A 23,160-nucleotide genomic window follows, 5' to 3' on the forward strand; every position below is an offset into this window, starting at 1 on the left:
ATGAGTCATTTTAACACAGAACATGTTCACAAAGCATAGACACCCCCACCTTTATACCAAATCACTTACGAGGCGCTCCTTCGGCCATTTCAATAGCAGTGATTCCCAGAGACCATAGGTCACTCTGCAGGAAAAGAAACATTGCACATTGCAACTTGCAGCATTCAAGCTTTTTATTGTTCTGTTTTCTTTTGCGTTTTTGGTTTTGGGTTTTTTTTGTTTTTACAGTTTCCCTAGATTTCTCCTGGATCGGATCATTTTAGTTGGAGTGACATACATTCTGCTCCCTCCCATTCCCTACTGAGCTTTTAGGAAATGTGCTAATAGCCAGAAGCTTCCCATTTCCCATGCAACTCTGAACAGCTGACTCATCATGTCAGCCAGCAGCCAGCCCCAAAATGCAGACCTTCTGCATTCAAAAAACAAGAGCCAGAATATAGCAGGCACTGTTTAAATATAGGTCTTAAATCTTTTAAACTGTTTCATGAGGCAGTGAGACACAGCAGTGCCTCACGCCCCTCTCCTGGCCAAAAAAATTCTTGGTCTTAATGCTTATTTCAGAGCAGTCATTGCTGAGTTTCTACACTGATGGAACAGAAATTATGGTCAGGCCTTGGGGTCTGACTTCTTCTGTCTACAAAGTCTCCAGTCACATGTTTTTGGGCACATGAAGGGAGAGCACATCATGCAGTCAGATTTATGCCGCAGTATATGTTCAGCTCAGCTCAGTTAACTTAGAGCGGAGTTTCCTTTATCAGCTTATCTGGATGCTAAAGGCCAGGTTTTGATCATGGAAGGTAAACCTGAAACACTACCAGTGACTGTAAAAACTTTCCACTTGATTAATCATGTGCATTATTTTACTATTTTTTGTGTCTAAATGTAGCCAAATGAGAGGCACGTGGCCAAACCAACATGCAGGGCTTCTCTAAAACTATCTTTTAAAAAGGGAGCAAGAGAAGACAAACCTTCAATGATTAGAAGCAATATGCCATTACATGAACAGCAGCTCATGCCCAGCCTGGCACTCTAACTAAATTTGACTTTATCAACAGAGCCTTCTCAGTCCAGCTGCTCTGAGCCGCTTTACGCAAGCTGAAAACCAGTTCGCATCATCGTTTGTGGAGGGATTTGACAACAAAACTGGTGGGAATTTAATAGATTCACGATCCGGACGTGTTATTAAGTAAATGACTGAAAACTAGAAAAGTCTTCTAGGGGTAGTACCGCAGGTTTGGGGACAATGGGAGAAACAGCCAGGCTACAAAGAACTTTGGTTTGGAGTTTCAAAGCACGAGGCGCAGACAGGTGAAAGGGAGGATGACAGCAGTGTTTGTAAAGGTCCGTGTGTATCTATATATATATATATATTTATGCGCATATATTTTTACTCGTTTGTTAAAATCTTTTTTTTTTTTTTAAATCAGAGCTGGAACAGCAAGAAATTACAGAGTGGCTTCCTGCTACTTTGCTCATCTTATCAGCTATAAATCTCTGTAGAAAAGACCGGCTCCATGCCACCTTCTGAGTCATAGCACTGTCTGCATAGGTGCTTCCAAACCCCTCCGCTGATCAGTTTTAAACTACCATCTGCAGAACCTAAATGCACGCAGATGAACTGTGATTATTACTGAAGGCAAAGAAACCTCAAGAATTAGGGGTGCACGTTCCTAATGCTTGTATCTTCTGAAAAGTACATATTCTGAAAAGGAAATTGACTGGGGACAGAGAACGAAGACGAGATTAATTTCTTGAGGTTTCAGTAGAAGATTTACATGGTATGAAAAATAAAATCCAAGAACATTCTTTGGTCATGACTGACACTCACACAACTTGTCCTCACTCTGCCAGTGCAGCACAGAAGGTCTCAACAAGGGAGAATCACAGCCTCTGTATCACTAGAAAATTGAAGCAATAACAGGTTCTTCCAATAAATATTTCTGAAGTCACAATTAGAATGAGAGGTGCAAAGTGGCAACCAAGAGAGGACTTGAACCAAGAGAGTGACCGGAGGGTCACTCAGAGGATGGCTGCTCAGAAAACCATCCCTGGAAAACATCCTGCACGATACATGTAGACAGACAAATGACAACACTGCTGGAAACAGGCCAGAGGACGAAGAAAAAGCTTTTTAAGACTCTTTGGAACAGCATCAGCACATTATAAGAATTAGGAGGAGAACCAGAAAAAGTGCTCGATAGCTGTTCTTGGGCTCCCCAGTACAAGAAGTCACAGACATATTGGAGTGGGTGCAGTGAAGGGCACAAAGATGTTTAAGGGATTGGAGCTGGGAGGCTCTGGGCTGAGAGAGATGGAACTGTTCAGCCTGGAGAAGGGGAGGCTCAGGGGGATCTCATACATGCGTACAAATTCCTGATGGGAGGGGAGTAAAGAAGACCAAGCCAGACTTCTGAGTGGTGCCCAGTGACAGGACAAGAGGCAATGGGCACAAACTGAAATACAAGAAATTCTGTGCCTTCTCACCTCAGCCACCCTGCGAATGACCAGAAATCGTTCTGGGATAGGAAACCTCTTGCAGTCACATGCTCATAAATGAGTGAAGTGATACTAATTACTGCCAATTAACTCAGGATTCGCAGCTGAGTACAGAGTAAAGCAGCTCTATCACAGAGGAGAGCAGTAACTTGTCAATATTAGTATTACACTACTTCAAGTATTCCTTCCAAATTTATCTCTTCCTTTCTTTTCTATCCTGACCTGCAACCTCCGTATATCAGTATTTTTTTTTTTGCACAGAAGTTCATGAAAGTGTATTTCATGTATTAACAATTCACAAAAAAATATTCATAATGAAACTCCACTCTTAAAAAGAGCCACCACCCACATATTACAAATACTTCTATTTGTACAGTTATAATATTATTGCGGTTTAAAAGGAGGCAAGTTTGAACTTTACAAATGCAGTACTTGAGCAGGATTTCAGCAATAACCTGCACGTTTTGCTACCTTATGCAGAGTTGTAACGCTTACTCTGTAATCATACGTAGAGTCTGGGTTCTCCTCGCAAGCAATGACCTCAGGCGCCATCCAATACGGTGTGCCAATAAATGTGTTTCTTCTCCCAATAGTCCTATCCAGTTGAGCACTTACACCAAAATCCACTGAAAAGCCAAGCAGAGGTAAAGAAATTAATAAAGAGTTGTATCCACTTGGCAGAGTGTTTGCTTGGTTACTTTCATACTGTTTAAAACACCAAACCTTTGGGCTACAACACATATCAAATCTGAGTTCCTCCAGTACATCTTGTCCAATAGTTGAAATTTAACTGCCTTTTTTTTTTCTCTTTTTGACAGAAGGATCAAATAAATAGCATGCTAAATCTGCCAGGCAGGTTACAGCAGACAGGAACTGCTCTAGGAAGACATTACAGAATAATTTGTGCTTGATCTAAACGCTACATTGAGTAGGACTCGAGATCTTTAACTAGCATCTGAGAGGAAAAATACTATTTACGGACAAGGCAAATTTGGATGTGTCTAATACGGCCATTTGTGAAAGCTGGAAAGAACTACCATATTACTTCATTTTGAGGTGTTTGGAATAACTCCTTCCCTACATTCATACACTATCTTAGAACAAGCTAGAGAGTATACTAGTTTATTCTGATCTTAAACTCATTATAATGAGAGAATCGTGTGGTGCTCTTTGTGCTGAAAAGGGTGTTACTTTCATCAGGATTGTATAGCAAAATGGTTCTGTTCAGATATGAAGAAGGGCCCATACAACCAATAATTATGTGATTATATTTTTCTTTGAACAAACCGCTAAGATACACTAATTGGATCCACTGGGCATAGCACAAGTGCTATTCACAGAGAAGACAAAGTAACAGGGAAAAGAAAGGACTGAAAGGAGACAGTCCTGTGGTTACCATCAAAGAGCACATTTTCTCACTTGTGTTACCTCATTGCAGATCATCTGCAAACCACAATCATTTGTACTACTACAATTTAATGTGCCTGTTTAGCAAACCTTCTCCAACAATAAGTTGGACCTAACCTTTGGGATCATCATGCGCTCTGTGCTTCTGATGGGAAGTGTGCACACTTACACTGAAGTGGAATGGAACTGGACTGAGGACCTCTTGGGTGTCTTTAAGATACACGAGCTAAATCTCTCTGGAAACAACTTTTTGTTGTTGTTGTAGTTAGTAAATGTGTTTCACGTTTACCCAGAGTCAGAAAGGTTTAACTTTCTTGTCAACCATGTGAAGAATGGTGGGACTAGTAACTATACAAGACCGTAAACATACACAAACCCCCCATCTTGTCAGTTTTAAGAGGGAAAAGTTGAAAACTAGTACATATCTTTTAGACATTAGAAGCAAAAACCTGCCTTCATATAATATAACAGCAAAACTCCCTTTGACTTCAGTGAAGCCAGGATTTCACCATAAGGTTAAACCATAATGAGATTTAAAGTACTTATTTTTACTTGCTCCAGCCAAACATCCTGCCCCACATCCACAGGCCATGTTTATTATTTTTGTTCTCCAAACCTACAGTGAATTCTTTCAATTAAAGAGAAAGGGAGCGTAAAGATCACCCCAAATAAGAGAAGCGCTCTCCTTGAGACTGCTCCTTTAAATCCTTGCCGTGCGTTCTCTGTGATGTTTTCCCAAAACATGAAAGAGATCCCCTCCCCAAGAGAGATATGTACTTGAGTTTAGTCTTAGGAAGTCAGAAGTTGTCAACGCTGACGTGTCACAGCTAGAAAAGGAAATAAGTAAACTCTCCGACATTTTTGAGAGATGACTATTAAGAGCTACTCTTCAGTGGTAGCCTTTACACACGAGTAACTTCACCTATTGTCGGATTTATGAAAATCTCTAATCACTTCCCTTAGAGAAATGGATTAGCATAATTTATTCCCCCAACTTTTTTATTTTGGAAGTCTTTGCATGCCGGGATCTGCTGTGAAGGCCTGACGGTGCTGTGACTTACTAGACAGGTTCTGTGTTTGACTGCCCAGAAGTAGCTGTATTGCCCACAGGCTGCGAGTGACATCCTTGCAGAACATGTCACATTTTCAGCTTTTTCTACATGACAGACACCTTATAAACACAAACATTAATGCTACTTGACATATTTGTTGCTCTTAGGTTACTGAAGGTTCTTTCCGAGACAAGATGGAAATCTTAAATTTTTACAAACAGGTTTCTAGTGCACATTTAAGGAAACTTACCCAGTTTTACTTCTGCATTTTCTGTGAGAAGAACATTCTGTCCTTTAATATCTCGATGGATGACATGGTGAGCATGAAGATGCGCCAAGCCCTGAAACAAAACCACACCTTCCTTATTCTTTCTTCCTATCATTATCATGAGCGTGGTGTTGTTGCCTTTTACACTTTTACCCTTCTCAGACTTTATTCATAGGGGAAGTCCTTTATATGTTATTAGCAACACGAAGACCCCAGTTTCGGGGAGGAGAGAGGACAGCAACCGCAAGTTTGATTGTCTTCTCTACCCAAAGGCCTGACAGTAGTGGAGCATCTCTGAAGTTAAGTGTGAAGAGAACAAGGTAGCAATATTTTAAACTTCTGTCTCAGAATCAAGGGATGACTCCTTACACTATGCCTTAAAGGCAAACAAAAGAGGGAGAGAGCAATGCAGAATGCTCTGTATGAGGACCAGAGACAGCAGCTGGCTGGTCACAGTGGCTTAAATTCTGCATTCAGCAAGACCGTGTTCAATGGTAAATGGACCACAGAAAGTTCAAAATACCATGTCAGGCCTCTTTTTGAATGCAGCAAATATTGTTTTCATTCAGTTAATATTTGCAATATTCTGTCTCCTCCTTCGTTCCAAAATTGTCCGTGGTTAAACTAGCATAGATATCAAGGAACACACTGAAATAATACGTTATAATAAGCCAGGGGATGCTTCACTCAAAATGCTTAACCTCTGTAATATTAATGACTTCAAATAGAGCTTCCACCCAGCTTCTAAATTTTCCAGAAGGAAACATCGTCAATCCACGTGCAACTGGGTCATTCTGTTTTAAAACAAGCATGATTAAATCCAATCTCTTGTTTTACACCAGCATGCTGTTATGGTCTTCAGTCGCATAAGCGTAAGCCAAATGTTTTAACATCAACTGCTTTAATAGAGATATCATAGCCACACAAATGAAGAACAACCTGACCAGACCATTAAGATTTTTTTTTTGCAAAAGAGCTCTCCCCACACTCTCCAGCTATAGTTATTACAATCTGCAGTCTAATGCCAAATCCTTGTAAGATGGCCAATGTACTCTAATGAGCATGCTTCTCAACTCCTCTGCTCCAGAAGCCAAGATTTACCCCTATTCAAGCATTACTTTGGCATGCCATTTGAATTCCAGCTCCCAGAATACACATTTATCTTACCATTATTTAGAAAAGAAGTAAAACTCCACTACAAGGAAGACGGATCAGTAACTCTGTAATGGGTTTTGAATTTAGAATGACAGATTCCAACTTTTTTTTTTTTTTCCAGGCTAGTTCACTAGATTACACTTGGGAATTGTTTTATCCTCTGTACTCTCCAGGAACAAAACAAAAACCAAAAACAAACAAACAAAAAAGCCCTAAGCCTGCATAGAATGAAATATAGCCCCAAGAACTGTCTTGGGGAATATCGCCCCAGCAGGGCCACCTTTAAGATTTTGGAATGCTGTTTAGTCAACATTGCTTCTAATAGTGCAGAAAAGAGGCCCCTGAGTGTGTGCAGGTAAAGGAATTATGAACAGAAAGATCTTACACAGCATGAACAGCTGAAGCAATGAACAGTAAGATCTCCTGATGTGGAGGACAGACTTACTGAAAACAGAAAACTGATTTACTTTTCTAGATGCCCAGGATGTGGACTTTTAGAAGATGGCTATTTGCCATAGGAAACAGGAATTTTCTGTTCTTCATACAGAAAATGGGATTGACTACAATAATATGGGATGTCAAGCAGCCACCATGCTGGCTCTTTGGGCCTTTCTGAACTCAAGGACCACAGCCCACGAGCCCCATGGATCAAAACCTTTAAACAATAATGCTCATTAGTGACCGATGTTAGCAGCCAAAGGCTTGGAAAGGCCTTTTTGTTGCCAATGAGCAACAAAGCTCTGTTGGCACGACTCACCCTGAGAACCTCTCTGCAGATGTATGCAATCCAATCTTCCTTGAAACAGTTCCCTTTTGTCTTCTTTACCAGGTCAGTGACAGAGCCCGCACCACAGTACTCCATCACCAACTGCAGGAGGACAAACACAATACACCTTTACCACAGCAGTGACAGGGTGCCAGCAGAGACACCATGTGCAAACACCCACTCCACCACAATCAAGGTGTGGCAAACTACACGTGACCTTCCCGGATGCCAAGTGACATAAAATCTCATTTCCTGAATCACGCACATTGCTGAATAAAGAAAAAGCCTCAGTAGTGCTCCTCTCCTATTGCAGGTTATGGGTACCTTTTTTTTTTTCTTAAGAAACTACAAAATCAGAAAAACAAGAGCTAATAGCACTGAAAAACATAGGAATTTTTTCAAAATTTGAAATTTCTCATTTTGCTGCGCAGCTTCAAAAATCTTGCAGCCAAAAAAATTGGAGGATTCATTTTTCTTCTTTGCTTTATTGCCAATTCCTCTGTTCCCTTTTTTATTTTCCAACTGAGAAAAGGGAGAGGAAAGCAACAAGAAAAGAGAGGAGGGGAAGAGGACAAGCTCTCTTTCGCTTTTGTTAAAAAAAATAAAAATTACAGAAACATTTAATTTGGGGGAAAAAAAGCTCAAATAACAAATCAGAATGACAGCACAAGTCACAAGTATCATGCCCATCCTCAAAGGAAATCAAGACATGTAGGGAGGAACATATGTTATTCTTCAGAACAATGACTTCAGAGTTTCACTGAGACAGAGTCCCAGCCAAGCATACTGGAGCTCTCAAGAAAGGAGCTGTAAATCTGATGAACAGAAATGACACTAAACACTTACCCAGAGCTGATCATCTTGGCCTGCAGGACTTTTCTTTACAAATGCACCATAATATGTAGCAATATTCCGGTGATGGGAGTACTTTTTTAGCATATTTATCTCCAGCTTGATTTCTTCTTCTTCATTCTGTAGCAAAAGAAAGCAGAAGGCTCCTTAGGTGACCAGAGATCACTGAGCTCCACGGCTGCCCAGAGCTGCAGGGCAAACTCTGTCTTTGAGGGCTTTCAACACCCAGCTGGAACCAGCCCTGAGCAACCTGGTTTGATCCCATGGCTGACCCTGCTTTGAGCAGGAGGTTGGACCGAGACCTCCAACCTGAGTCATCCTGTGATTATGAGACTACAACTGAAGGACAGGCTCTTAAACCGACGACTGAATCACCTTGATCCATCGGCCTAAAACAATGAATTGCTAGGGTTTGACCTAAAGAATCAAAAATGTCCCGATTTGGGTATAACAATCTCATATTGTATCTCAGGGGGCTTAGACAGGACCTATTACTCCCCCATTTGCGGTTTCTGTATGCAGTAATTTAGTCTTGGAGAAGTTAACCAGATTCAAACAAAAATAAAAATATTCCTAACACTCCATTACTTAAATACTCAGAAAAGCACTTAGTGCACACATCAGCCAGCTTGTCTTCCCAGTCCCATGGAGGGTCTTGCTGGGAGGAAATCAAAGCCAAGAAGGAGGCAACTCGCCACAAATCAAACTCCAGAGCCAGCACAGGGCTAGGATCTGCTCCTTCCTTCCAGTTGTGAGGCTACCCCACCTGGACCATGGAGTTTCTTCCCTGCTCCTAACATCACGCCATCAGTTAAGTCTCTGGCATGCTGGGGGCTAGCACACCCCTAGGCATCTCCTTCCAGGCACTAGCTAGCTCTGTTCTCCCACTGTCTTTGTTTCAGTCTGTTCAGGGCAGACATTCTCTTCTGCCCAGTACAGCACCGTGCACAATAAGACAACTAATGGAAACACAAGTTTTAATAATTACATTAGAAGGAAATGCCCTTTCTCAGAGAGAACTGCCTGATCTGAAGAGGTCCTCTCAGAGCTAGCCTGTTTGCTATGTTGCCACCAAGAGAAATGGTGCACAATAGCCAGTGAAACACATGTAGATTTTGCTGTCTCATTTGCTTTAATAGGAGATGAGTGGTGCTGCAAGGTTGTATCGGTTAAAAGGAGTATGACAAAGCTGAAAGTTAATTTACCTTGCTGCAAAACATCCGAGTCAGCACTTACTAGCTGAAGGGAAAAAAAAGAGGCAGCAAGAACAGCTTGGCCCACAGGACATTTTTCTGCACTTTTCCACTATTTTCCAGTAGCTTTGCCATCAAAGCATTCCTTTAACCATCACAATAGACTGCTTACAAAACCAGCTGCGTTGTCCTTTCTACCTGTATCAAAACATTAAAGCCTGACAGGCTGAAGCCAAATTCCCTCAAGCATACGCATATGATGTGTCTTATTAAACCCGACCCCACAAAAATCATTCCCAACAGAACAGAACAGACCAATAAGTTTTCCCCAGTAACATCAATCCACAGGAGACATGTTACCAGACCAAAGCCTAATTGTCTTAAGCTTTAGGAAATGGGAAACGTAAAATAACTCCACTTGAAGCAAAACGAGCTATTTCAGGTTTCAGAACAGCCTCTTTGTTGAATACAGGCTCTCAAGCTGCACACATTACACTAGATATTTCATTTATCTTTTGTTTGCAATTCAGGAGAAAGGAGGACCCTTAATCCTCGACTTGATACAGCCCTGGATGTTGTATGACTTAATTAGTGAGGGTAAGGAGGAGCGTGGTGCAGCATCTGGAGTCTCCAAGAGAAATCAGAGCTGACTCCCAGACAGCATGCAGGAAATCCTCCGTGAGCAAGGTCCTATTTCTCTCTGCTCGTAGCCAGGGCACAATCAAAGGGAGCTGAGAGCTTGTGCTGATGCTTTCTGGGAGGGGAAACAAGGCTCTACTCCCTTTGGGACTCCCCAACAGTGCATGTGAAAGGGTGGAAACAGGCAGGTGAAGAGAAGGAGGCAGAGAATAAGGAGATGGGAACCGCCATCCGGACCTAACCACAAGAGTCCTGTCACTGATACGAGTTTCTGGTAACGGACCTGTAGGGAAGAAGGGCAGAAAGCAGGACAAACAGGGAGGATGCCTCTCCTCCCCCTGCTGTCCCTCCTGCATCCTGCCCACTTCTTCTGCTAGGGCAACCAAACACGTGGAGGGGCAACATTAATCTTTGATAAAGGCCTTCCCCAAATTACTTAAGATCTCTTTAGATCTTAAGGTTTTGGGGTTTTTTAACTCTGCCCATCGGCATGAACTTTGCACTGGTGGAGCCCGACTGAAAAGCTTCCCTGCTATGCCCTCAGCACCAGCCTGCAACTTTCACAAAGTTCCCCTTGGGGAGCTGGCAGATCTCAACCACTTCCTCAGAGCTGTTGCCTCTTTTTCAGCTTTTCTTCCTTTGCCCAATTAATTTACTGGATGTTGGAACTGTGCTGGCACAGCTCTTATCCAAGTACTTTCTATCCCTCTGCAATCTCACCTCCATGTTTTTAAAACAAAGATAACCATGTGCCTGTTTGTGAACACAGCTGGAATATCAGGTAGGCTCTTCCACACCCACTGGCAAGAGCAAAGAGTAGCTGCACATGTGTAATGCCCCTTTCCCATTACCAGCAAGATGATCCAGTTCCTGCTTTATCTCATGTCCTTATCTATTTACCCAGAAGGCTGGAACCTGCTCCTTCCCTGCACCTGCCTCTTCTTCCCTTGCCCATCCCTGCCCGTAGAGGCAGTTACCCGTGCTCGCACACTGCTGTACGCTGCTCAGGTACAGGATGAGTGCCTTGGGAAGACACTGCTTAGATTGGACAGGGGGCTTCCCTGCTGAGCCCCACCACTGCTGAGCAGAAACCCTCTGAGCCAAACTCTTGCATCCTCCAAAGAGAGAGATGTGACTTCAAGTATCAGTCAGACTGTAAGGCAAAGGGCTATACAGGACAACAGGTGGGCATTTCACAGTCAAAAAGTACTCTGCCTTCCCAGTGCTTGAGTGAGTTTTGGAAAAATTACTCTATTTCACATGGAGAAACCAAGGCAAGAAGGGTAAATGTGAGTGATTCTGTCCCATGGGCCATGTCTGAGGCCCAGCCAGGAACTGAACCTGGACTTGCTAAGTCTCAGTGCTGCATACATCCTTCAAGCAGGGTGACTGGGGACAAAAGCACCCTCAACTTTTCAGTGCATGCACATGCTCAGGATTTCCACTTTCCACCACCCCTCTTGTCAGTGTTACCATCAGCCACATCTCCCAGGTGTCTAGAAACCTGCTCATAAATCACGCTGCTTAAGAAAAGGAAACAAGCTCTCAGATGTGCAGGTGCAAAAAGCTGTTTGCTTTCACAAACCAATGTGTTTCTGGGCACAGATGGCTGCATGCACAAAGATGACAGGTTCATGATCAAAGGCTATTTTTGAAGATGTGGGCCTATCTGCAATGACATTAGGAAGCAAAGAACTAGAAAGCACACGCCTCTAACCTCAAAAGGAAACAAGATCATCAGCTGATAAATACTCCACCAAGAGACCCCTTAGTATTGGGGCAGTTCTAACGACAAGTTCCTCATTTAAATGTTATTTTGCTATCTGGAAAGACTGAAAGCAAGGACAGACAGAGAATGACCTGCTGCAGAAGAGCTCTTTGATCACCTGCACCGATAGCTGAAGAGAAAAGCAGCAAGAATCCAGTCTCTTTGCAAGCACTCTGCTTGTTGGCACCGCCAGATAACAGGAAGCAGAGCCTGCACAGAGAGGCACACGAGCACACGTTGCCATCGGCTCCCCTTCAACCAGTTCAAAGGGCTCCCCCCGCTCCCCCCGTAACATGACACGGCAGCACTTCCTGACAGATGTCCAGAGGATCCCGCAATGACCACAGCATCCTGCTGCCGCTCTTAAGAAACCGTCCCGGGGCTGCAGCTCCTGACAGCGAAGGGCAGATTTGCTCAGCTCTTGGTGTGCCCCAGATCTTAGAGCTGAACAATCACAGCTGGAGCTGGTCAGGGAATTTCTGATGAAATGATTTCTTGCCGGAAAAAAAACGTAGATTTTGGTGAAACAGAATCTTTTGGCAGAAATGTACTGGTTATGATGAAACATTAGCTGAAAGACTTCTTAGCTGAAACATTATGATGAAACATTAGCTGAAAGACTTGGATTTTCTAGTGACGAAAACATGATGCTGGGGGAGAGAAACCCACTGCAGAATATCCAAGTAGCAAGGAAGTAGCTCAGACCCCTCGGATACGAGATATCCTTGTTCAGTCCTATCCTCTCCCAAGTCAGACAACACTGACCTATTACTGAGCAGGCTAGTGACCAAACCACCACCAACCTACACTGGCATGGGGCTCTGTCAAACTCAGCCACTGGAATTGCCCCACTTCGAATGAGAGAGATCTACTGGAGGCTTGAACCAGGGACTCCTCTAAGCAGATACACAAATCACAAGGCCAATGCAGGCATTCAGCTCTTCTCCACTTTTTTTGGAGACAGGTGAAGGGAAAAAGACTGCATTTGTCTTGATTTTATTTTTTTAACCTTCCTGTTTTCTACCACATGAAATTTTCACTCCCTAAGAAAACTGTTCCCTGTGCAGCACTAATCAGATCACATAACCACCCAAAGATAAAAATGGCCACAGGGGCTAGGACCCTCCTGTCTCACTCAAGCAGGTTTACTATGACAGCTTCCATTTCTCACAAGCCAAACTCCATGTGAGATGTTGCTCTCAGGTGCAATTTATAGGCAGGACATTGGAAACGAGGATTTCAATATTTTAAAGACTTTATTTAATGCCTCAAGCTAGCTTTTCAAGACCAAAGGATCAGAAAATAACTTAGACCTGAGCAGACTAACAATGCAAGAGAAATACTGAATCCTTGACAGGCTCTGAATTTATGACACTGAAATTCTGGAGATTGAAAGGATATCTACATTACAGTTAGGACCCACTACTGCTGTGAGATGCTTCAGTAACCAAATGCTATGAAGCAAAGAAAAGCTATTGCTGTTTTACAGGAGAACTGAGCTTCAGAGATGCCCTGGACACATACAGCATCCGCCTCAGCCGTACCCATGCTCCTAGCTACTGCAACTGCAGAGCAGAAAAGCATTGGCTTCAACCACCCCATCTAGTCTGCACTACAAGAGACCAGCAGCACAGTCTCTGGCCAGACGGATCAGCTCAGGAGGCCAGCAGTAACCCCATTTCTTGCAGCCACGTGGCTCACCCTGAGCACTCTGGGAATTTGTACCGAGGTGTCTGAAGGGCTCGGGACCGCAGCTGCCAACCCCACCCTGCCGCTGCACACAGCCGTCCACAGCCCGCTGTGCTGAAAGCCATCCGGGTTTACCATAACACACCGAGCTGTGAGATGTGGTGGCTGAGGAGAGGACAGCCCCAGGGCAGAGCAGACAGCTGCAGGAGGAACCAACAGCTACTGGCAGCAACCGCCTGAATCACTCCTGCACTGGTCTCCCAACGTCTCGCAGAGGCACCGCCAAGGGCCTGGAGGAAACCAGTGATAAAGCGGAGGACTGCATCCAGGTCTGCCAGCCTGTGCCCTAGCAGCAGGAACACAGCCAGCCCCGCATTAAGAAAGTGGCAATAACAGCAGAAAGCCTTGCACTCACCCTGCACTAAGGTCAGAAAGCAGAAACACTCAAGTACAGCTGAACTGGGTTTGTTCAGGGTTTAGTGGGGGAAGAGCACCAAGGAAAACCCCTCCAGATGGCTGCACCAACACACTCACCACTGAACTGTCAAACCGTCACAACTGCTTTTGCATTAAGTGACTCAACGTGAAAACAGCATGATCCGTTATCATCGCCCCTCAAGCAATGGGACAGATTCCCCAGTATGATGCTGGCTCTCTAGCCTGCAAGGAAGCAGCAAATCAGATCTAAACAGCTGGGTTTTGTTCCCAGAATCGAGCAAGTCTATCAATGTGAATTCCTGAAGCTGGACCACAAGGTTGTCCTCCACTTAAATTTTGTTTCCAAGCAAGCAGGCATTACCGGATGCTACAGTTTGTTGCTTACATACAAAAGAGACCGTGTTATGTATAGCAAAGGGAAGGAAATCTTTCTAAGGTTCCCTACCTGCAGTTTTTGCTTCAATTGTTTCGTCAATGAAGGGACTGTCACTGGTGTTAACGTGACGGCCCACAAGTGACATCTTTGGCCAGCCCTCACGCACCATTGACTGACCCAGCAAAGCATGAAAGCAGTCCATACAGAAGCTCTGGATCACTTCTGAGTCCCTGCCAGGATCTGTCCCATCAGCTCCTCTGCCAAAGCACAGAAGTGCTCGGATCTCAGGAATCTGTCTGCAACCCAAACCCTACCCCCTCTTCCCTTCCAAAATCCAGCAGCCTCGTGTTTGGTGACTGCCATTTTTTAAAGCCAAAGCACCTGATGATATATGTACCTATAGAGCTAAAAGCAAAAATCCCACCAATCTAATGTAGCACTCATTTAAAAAATGCACCCTCCTGTGTGCACAGAGAAGAGCAAAACTGGCAATTGAACTATGCATGCATATTTTACAAGGTAGCCGCCACAGCCAAACCAGCCCTTAGATGTGCTTTGTAAAAGCATTACAGTAGCATCTACGTTCAAAAAAACAATGGGCAATTCAGGCCACTTGCTGCTCAGGGCTGGATTCCTATACCATCAGCAGAGAGAACTGTCCTGGACCTGCTCTACGTGACAAGGCCCATGCAGACACCAACTTGTTCTGCTGTCTTCCAAGACAATCAAAAGACACGAAAATGCAGGCAAGGCTTGCTTGTGCTTGCCCAAAACACCACGTGTAGATGTACCACTGGCAGACTTGGCCCTGTTTTTTATTTCAGGCGATAGATAACCCTTCCACAATAACGCAAGAGGACTCTAACTTTATCTTGGAGTTTTGTACTCCATATCTACACTGCCAGAGTGACAGAATGGGGAGCTCCTCTTCAGGGAGAGTAGGTGCATCCTACCAAACCACAGACTTCCAGTAAACTCGAGAAGAGGAAGCAGGGAGTCTCCCCAGCCTTTCTGGGACTCAGGCTAATATGGTCTCAAGAAGGCAAGCTGCTTCGCTACTGGCTGCGCTCTTAAAAGGAGAAACAAAAATCAATACTTAGCAACTTTTTCGACACCCTGTTCCAGCACTGACACCACTTTATAAATGTGAGCAGGGACAGTGCCAATTAAACTGTCTCCTCCTCTCATCTGTCAAATAGCAATAAAAAAGTACTACATTTGCATTTCTAACATGTTCCTCCTTGCTAGCTGTCAGGCTAGCTACTCTGAGGAATGGCTGGCACGCGAGGGGAGAAGATGTGATGAAACGCAGCAGGGGCAGCGCAGAGCTACAGGAAATCTTTTACTTGCTATCTCTGGAAACAGAAAATCAACTAGAAATAAGCAGGAAGAGAGTTCTCCTCTTTGTTATTATAGACCACCAAAATATATGGCAATGCATTCCCTTATTGCTTTGTCACCATGGGTCAGGTACAATTGAAAAATCTGGTTGTATTAACACCTCTCAGTACTTTAGAAAACACAAACCAGTGCTCAGCAACCATAATTTATACTACTGTGTGCTGGTTTTGGCTGGGACAGAGTTAATTTTCTTCATAGTAGCTGGTATGGGGCTGTGTTTTGGATTTGTGCTGGAAACAGCGCTGATAACACAGGGGTGTTTTTGTTGTTGCTGAGCAGGGCTGACACAGAGTCAAGGCCTTTTCTGCCTCTCACCCCACCCCACCAGCGAGCAGGCTGGGGGTGCACAAGAAGTTGGGAGGGGACACAGCCGGGACAGCTGACCCCAACTGACCCAAGGGATATTCCACACCATATGACGTCATGCTCAGCAGTATAAAGCTGGGGACGTTCTGAGTGATGGCATTTGTCTTCCCAAGTCACCGTTACGCGTGATGGAGCCCTGCTTTCCTGGAGATGGCTGAACACCTGCCTGCCGATGGGAAGGAGTGAATGGATTCCTTGTTTTGCTTTGCTTGCGTGTGCGGCTTTTGCTTTACCTATTAAACAGTCTTTATCTCAACCCACGAGTTCTCTCACATTTACCCTTCCGATTCTCTCCCCCATCCCACTCCGTGGGAGTGAGCGAGCGGCTGGGTGGGGCTGAGTTGCCGCCTGGGGTTAAACCACAACACACTGGATCGTCTTTTATAAGCTATCCACCTTCTCATGATCTGATTATTTATTTTTCCTTGCACCTTGATAACAACTTTTTTATTTTTGGTTTTGCACTCACCTCAGTAACATTCATCACTTTGATTGCTGCTAGCTGCCCAGTCTTAACATGGCGACCCTGTTAAAATAACAAAAGACTCTAAGTAAAACATGTATGCAAACTATGTAGAGAGTAACAAATTAGGCATATAACAACCGAGCTTGAGTACTTGCTTTCAATCATGTACGAACAACCTTTCAGTGATACAAAAGTACCAAGGTGAAGTTTGGTGATGTGTTACCAGACCCACACCTTTACTATTCTCTAAAGTTAACTGAGTTACCTTTGCAGGGTTGAATTTCCCACGTTAGCACAAAGCAAGCAGCAATGCTGGGAGACCTCTGCTGTCAGAGCACAACACGGCGTAAGTTTATGGGTCTCCATCCAACTCCTGTTCAACAGGCGTTGTGCCCCTCAAGCCTCCTCTTCCAGGAAATCTCAGCACAGGCCCAGGGGGACCTAACCAGAACAACCTTCTTGTCCCGCAATCCAGGGCTGACACGTGCTGGGGAAGCAAGGCGCTGGGTAGCCGGCACTGTCCCCACCTCCCCACCCCACATGTTCTGGCTCACCTCAGGGTAAAGAGAAAACTCTGGGTTTCAGTACATCAATCAGGCAACCTGTACGTGGCTGCCAAGAAACTAAAGCTGTATGTACTTTCTTGCCTTTGGGTTTTTTTTAAAAAGGCTTTTTACTGTGAAATGCTTAGTTTGTAAAATTCTTACTGCAGATGAGTTAACTATATCTCAGCTACCTCCCAAAAAGCATGCAGAGGCTTTGTATTTAAAATGTAATCTTCTGTGGTGGTGGGGAGGAACCCTCCCAGGGCTTTGACTGCGTGTGTGCCTACATACGTACACAGACTTCACTGGTGAAACGCCCACACCCCACGATCGTTATTAAGCAACAGATAACTGGTAATTTTAGACTAGGTAAGCGGCTAGTTTTTGAAAACAAAGCTAGGAAAAGGGAGGTAATAGGGAATAAAGCTACTAACAGAGCAAACTTGATACTGAGACTGACAAAATGTGGTTCACAAGAATGTGTATTAGAAACGCAACCAGGAATCTTGCTGTAAATTGCAGTTGCTTGGCTTGGTTAGATCAAGTTGCTCAACAGACGCCATAGATGCAGTGTTTTGCCATGATAACCAACACTAATCTCATACTGGAGGATAGCGTCAAAAGATTTTTACGACCAGTGGATTAGCTACACGTCCTAACTCCTCACTTCCATCAAATGTCCAGAAATGGGTTTGAAGCTTTCAGACTGCAATTTTGTTCCTGAAATAGTAGTGCCTGCAAAGCTGTATATCGAAATAACTAACTGACATCAGTTAAGTAAGCCATAGGAAATCAGGAAATCAAATATGAAATGCTGCAGTTTGCAGACAAAATGATTTGCAGGTGCAATTTACACCTGCAAAATTAAAAGCTAGGTTGATGTAATTTTAAAACCCAGGTCCTATCTGCACAAAATTGCGTACAAGTGTTATTTCTAAGACTAAGCAATTTTGCATCAAAGAAAAATGATTCCTCATTCTCAGGTGATATGTCACAGTCATGTCTTCTTTTACAGAAAACTAGGTCCTGCTGTGTTTTTGTGTATTTGTAAGTGTCCTCTTTCCGTGGAAGCACTCCTGGGATTGCAAAGCTTTTTCTCATAAACTAGAATGATAGGATTTATATATTATCACAGATCTAGGAGGAAGACAAATGGGACACACCCTCACCAGGCCCACGACACACACACCACTGTGGCCGAGTGCAGATGGGCAGTGACAAGTGCTAGCCCAACAGATGCCGGTGTTTGGTCAGCATCCATCCCAGCTGACGTCAATCCCGGTTAGGGAGCTTCCTCTGCACAGCCACGGCTCCTTTGTTGGAAGACATTGTTTGCAAATGTTTCCAGGCATTGAATGTCTTGGCAATATAGCGAGAGAGGACCTTCCACAAAATACAGTCATGCTAGACACGCTGGCACCCTGATTTAACTCCAGAGTTTGTCTGGAGTCAAGTATGCTGATAATTCCATGTCTCCGGCCACCACACATAGCAGGCGACCAACCCATCGGAACAACGAGTGTCTCCTGGGCTGCTGTACATTCTGCAAAGGATGATGTCAAGAATCAACACCGATTTTCGTAATTACAGTGAAGCATGAAGATGTGCTTCTTTACTGAAAAAATAAATCAATCAATACTAGGCTAGCATGGCACTCGATACTGAATATTCGTAAGAATAAGGAAGGGGGAAAGGCTTGGCATTCAGCTTTGATTTCAAAGCATGATACCTGGTCAAATTGTCCCTCTGTATAACAGACATCTGTTATTTTGCAGCCACAGTTATTTCCACTGCACGCAAACCTGCCGCTCTCACTCACTTTTACCATTATAAATGAGAATACTAAATCCCCCCAAAACAGTTTGGAAAAATTAGCATTTGTGGAAAAGAAAACAGCAAACCCTTTTGTTTTGTGGGTCGTGATTCACCTTTGCACAACAAATGTGTCCCCGTTAACTGAGATGCACGACCAATCCTGCACCCGCATTCCTAAAAGTCCCCATGTCCGCAACTGGGCTGACTGCTGGACGAGAGGAGCTTAGCCTGTGCAGAGAGGGCAGGATCATGCCTCGTGCCTTGTCTCAGTGCCCTATCTTCCTCACACCGTGCAAAGTTTCTGCTAGGCTGAGGGAAATGCGTAGGCTCACACCTAACCATCCCTCTGCACAGGCTCACCTGCAATAAATACTCTCTGACTGGGTAAAGCAGCCTTTACAAGGACGTAAATTCTGTTAACTACATGCACTTCACACCCTTATGTCTTTTAGACCCCTTTATCCTGGAACAAAATAGAGTGGTTCAATCCACCAGAGAATCCAAACCCTTCTCAAGAGGCTGGAAACAAAGGAGCAGTAAAACCTCATTCCTGTTAGTTTGCTCTAATTCTCAACTCACAACAATTTATTTTCAGTAACTGTTATCACACCTTTTGAAAAGAGTCTTCCATGTTTCTTGGTTGTATTAAGCTGGAGAACCTCATCTTCCCCCACGACCACAAGTTTGTGCAGCATAATGCAGAGGGCTGCAGGTTAACCTCATGAAAAGGTGTAAACATATCTATATTATTTACATCTGCCTTTCATCAGTTATCTAAAAGGGATGAATTAGTTTAAAAGCATGTATTAAAAAAAAAGTATCTTGGAGAGAGTAGCTGAATATGTATAAATATATCTGTATAAAAACATTTTCATCATGAAATACTAATTTTACTGCCATCTTGGCAGATTTATTTTTGATTACAGTTGTACATTTTCCCAAAGTAAAGGATTCATCATTATCGTAGAGCAATACATCTCAAAAGTCTCTGCACCTGCTAATGTATGCAACAAACAACGTGGCAGAATTACAAAGCACACACCATCATTTCTCCTTACCTCTGACATCATCCCAACATACACAAATAAAACCTTTCCTTTAAATATTACCAAAGGAAAAGGTTCAGTCAGTGGAGACAAAATAATCAGAGAACGCTGGAGACATCCTAAATTTTATTCCTTCTCCTCCCCAGAACTTCACTGTCTGTTCAGCTAGTTATGAAAAAAAGGGGCAGAAGCAAAGCCACCCAACAGCTCACCCAAACACCAGCAGTCCCTGTAAGCAGGGGTTGCACACTACCACCCGACTGAACTCGGCACCACCGCCCAAAAAAGTGCATGTGCTATTGCAAGACTCCATGCTAAGAGGGCTGAAGCTTTCAGAGGACATGCGTGTTCATGTGGAGAAGAACCATCTATGCCTGTGCAGCTTATCTGAGCAGGGTAACGTGCTCCACATTACATTCGCTTTAATGCACAGACTACGACTGTGCCGGCAGTCGGAACAAAAATCACAGGTTTCTCTCCTTTACGTTGGTTTTTCAAACCGTTTTGAGTTCATTTTCCTTGACATCTCTAAAAGCAGTAAACATCCTGAACCCAGCCCCGGGCTTCTTGTTAACATACTGAGACTAGTGCCTAAGTAAGGAAAGGTTTCAGGGCCTGGCCCCTTATTTTTTCATTTATCAATAAATCTCAGAGGTTAGCCAGAGTTCACGGGAACTCGCACATTGCTACTTTTGCTGAAGCCACAAGGTTGAGCAAGTTTGAATTGTTTTGAGGAAGGTGGTGTTTTGATTTTTGTTTAAAGCTCTTAGAAGTAACTGGCCGTTTTAGCTGTTTCCCAACCAAATGAGATCAACAGATGCATCTACTACCAGTGATGAGACACGCAGAAGTTCATCCTTTTTGATTTAATACAAAACAGGAGGAAGAAGAAGGGGCATCGCCCTACCAGCCCCCTGTGCTATCTGCCACTGCCCACCCTCTCCAGATCATTAAAGGGAATCAGCCTGTTGTGGTTCAAGATCCTCCGTTGCACATTTCCTCAGAAACCGGGCAGAGGGCAGGAATGGTCTGTGGGCCCATTTCCCTAATAAAAGGTTTCATCTTTCACCCAAATGCTCAGTTTGAAAGCAGGTTTCAACTCTGGAGAATGCAGCCAAAACATCCAACAGCCATCTGCAAGTCATCCGTATTCCCACCCAAGAATACAGCATTAAACGCTATCAAGCTCATACAGAACTTAGACATGAACAATTCTGGAGCTCAATGACTTTCTAAAATTGAAGTTCTTGCCTACATTTTGATGAGGTATCCAAGCTGGAAGAAATTCTCCCATTAGCTTTGAGTCCAGCTAAATTCCTTGTCTCCTCCAGAAAATATTTCCGCATGAAGTCTGCTGCTATTGCCAGTTAGTCACTACAGTAACATTCAGCAAACCTGGAGCCAGCATACACATTTCTCAAATCTACATATTGCTCATTGCAGCCACATTTGTGGAAGATGCTTTATGCCAAAGATCTGGTTCTGATGAGCCCCAACCGTGCATTATTTCTGCAGGGAGATATACGTGGAATAGGACAGATCGCTCAGTGTTACTTCTATTGGATACGTGTTTATCTTTTTAGCTCAATTAGATAAAGGAACCGCTTATCTATGCCCTCTACTGAGGGTCAAGACATGTATTTTTCTATTTACATCGAACAAGAGTATCAGCATTAGCGGTCAGCTTATTAGCTGATAAAGGGGCTTTACGTGAATTAAGTATATTTACAAAAAGATGCATTCAGCCATGTACAACACCTTTTCCTGTTAGGTCCAAACAAAAATTTTGGGCAGTCCCTGGCTTGGGCCACGATTACAACCAGAGACCCAAGGTCCCAGTGACACACACCTGAGATTGTAAGGCTGTGGGTCACATGCAGAGAGCTTGGTTTGACAGCTTCCCTCCCAGATCCTGCACAGCCCTCTCTCCCTAGGGGTGGCAAACAGCTCCCACCAGCTTCTCTCCCCACTTGCAATCTGACAGATTTGAAGTGGACAATTGCATGTCCAGATGATACAACCCAGCTGTCCTGTTACAGTGGTGCACACCGTGCCAAGACAGCCCACGGCAGTCCCATCACACGCTTCCTTTTTGGCAACAGGCGCTCATTAATGTCCACGTGTTTCTGGGTCTGTCTGATGTAGCTGTCCCCATTTAACCGCAACAGGAAAAAGCGCACGTGAAAGACAGGGACTGCCTGCTGCAGGATACCAAGGCAGCACGAAGCCGGTGGTTTTGACTATGCAGAAGTCCCCATCTGTGTCCATGTCCTGTCTGCAACCAGAAGCACAACCTCACTCTTCTCTCCCTTAAAAAGCAGCAGTTTGGGCGAGGCTGTGAGGTGCCTATGTGCAGGGACACCTCCCAGATACCAGAAGCCTCAGATGCTTGCCAGTTTGCACCTTTGTGCCCACACAGAGGGCAATTTCACATCGAACACACTCTGCCATCGGGCACGCACGTGTGCAGTGCACTTAGGCTGTGCACAGACACAAATAGCTCATAACATCTGCACAAGGCTGCAGGAGTCCCAGGTGAGCCTTCACAGCATGGCCTGCCGGTGTAATCCAGAAAGCTGGTAGATACCACAAGCTTAACTGTTGGGACCTTCTCTGGATATTGAAGGTTTGTATCTGAAAGCAAGATCTGGCTGTTGGAGATGGAGGACTTTCGAGGCCAGGGGACTTTCTCACCCAGAAGCATTTATTACGGGATAACCAATGCAGGCTGTGGCCACCCTCCCTTTGTGAGTGGTGTGAAGGCACAGCTGTTCCACTGCAAGCTCTTACTGAAAGTGAACTTCAGCAAGCAGGTTTCCTGTTCAAAAGCCACTTATGAACTTTGAAGTTTGAGCCCATCTCGGGTAAATCAGTGTGTGGCCCTGCAGTTGCTGATAGGCTGCCAGCTCAGCCTTCTGTGCCCTGAAGGATGGGACCCCACCCTTTCACCCCTCTCCTCTCCACCCTTTCCATCCTGGTAACACAAGGAAAGCCTTTAAGAGACTACGCATCAAATGAACAATGCTCTGCCTAGGGATCCAGGAAACCCTGTCCTATTCCACATGACCTTAACAAAGTCATGATCCTTCTGTTTCCCTTTCCACCTACATAGGGCTTTTCTACTTAGATCCAGCTCTTCAGAAGAGATGAGCAATGTTTGCTATCATCAGCCCCAGAGGCAGCCTGGAAACACCAGCTTTGCCTGCTCACACTGCAGGCAGGCAAGGGAAGCCTCCCATGCAGCTGCAGTGTGCTCCCCAGGGCACGCCGGTGGGTTAGCATGGCAGGGAGGAGGACCCCAAGAACATAAAACCTGCAGATACGCTGCTCTTGCACTGCAGTTTAGACACAGCCGCTGTTTTACAGCATATGGCTGCTCACAACAGACGTCCTGCTGTCCCTTGGGGTCTTGACTAATGCAA

General features: G+C 44.4%; 1 protein-coding gene across 1 annotated transcript in view; it reads right to left on the reverse strand.

Annotated features, from left to right (window-relative positions):
• Positions 1-23,160, reverse strand: part of NRK (Nik related kinase) — a 114,172-nt gene that overhangs the window by 62,707 nt on the left and 28,305 nt on the right. The window contains exons 3-8 of the mRNA XM_076347250.1: positions 16,336-16,392; positions 7,991-8,116; positions 7,136-7,246; positions 5,206-5,296; positions 2,992-3,122; positions 70-124 (exon numbers count right to left, since the gene is read on the reverse strand). Coding sequence (XP_076203365.1) covers positions 70-124; positions 2,992-3,122; positions 5,206-5,296; positions 7,136-7,246; positions 7,991-8,116; positions 16,336-16,392 — 571 coding nt within the window. The remainder of the gene's footprint in view (positions 1-69; positions 125-2,991; positions 3,123-5,205; positions 5,297-7,135; positions 7,247-7,990; positions 8,117-16,335; positions 16,393-23,160) is intronic.

The sequence above is a fragment of the Aptenodytes patagonicus genome, chromosome 9 (assembly GCF_965638725.1).
Source record: "Aptenodytes patagonicus chromosome 9, bAptPat1.pri.cur, whole genome shotgun sequence".
Taxonomy (NCBI): domain Eukaryota; kingdom Metazoa; phylum Chordata; class Aves; order Sphenisciformes; family Spheniscidae; genus Aptenodytes; species Aptenodytes patagonicus.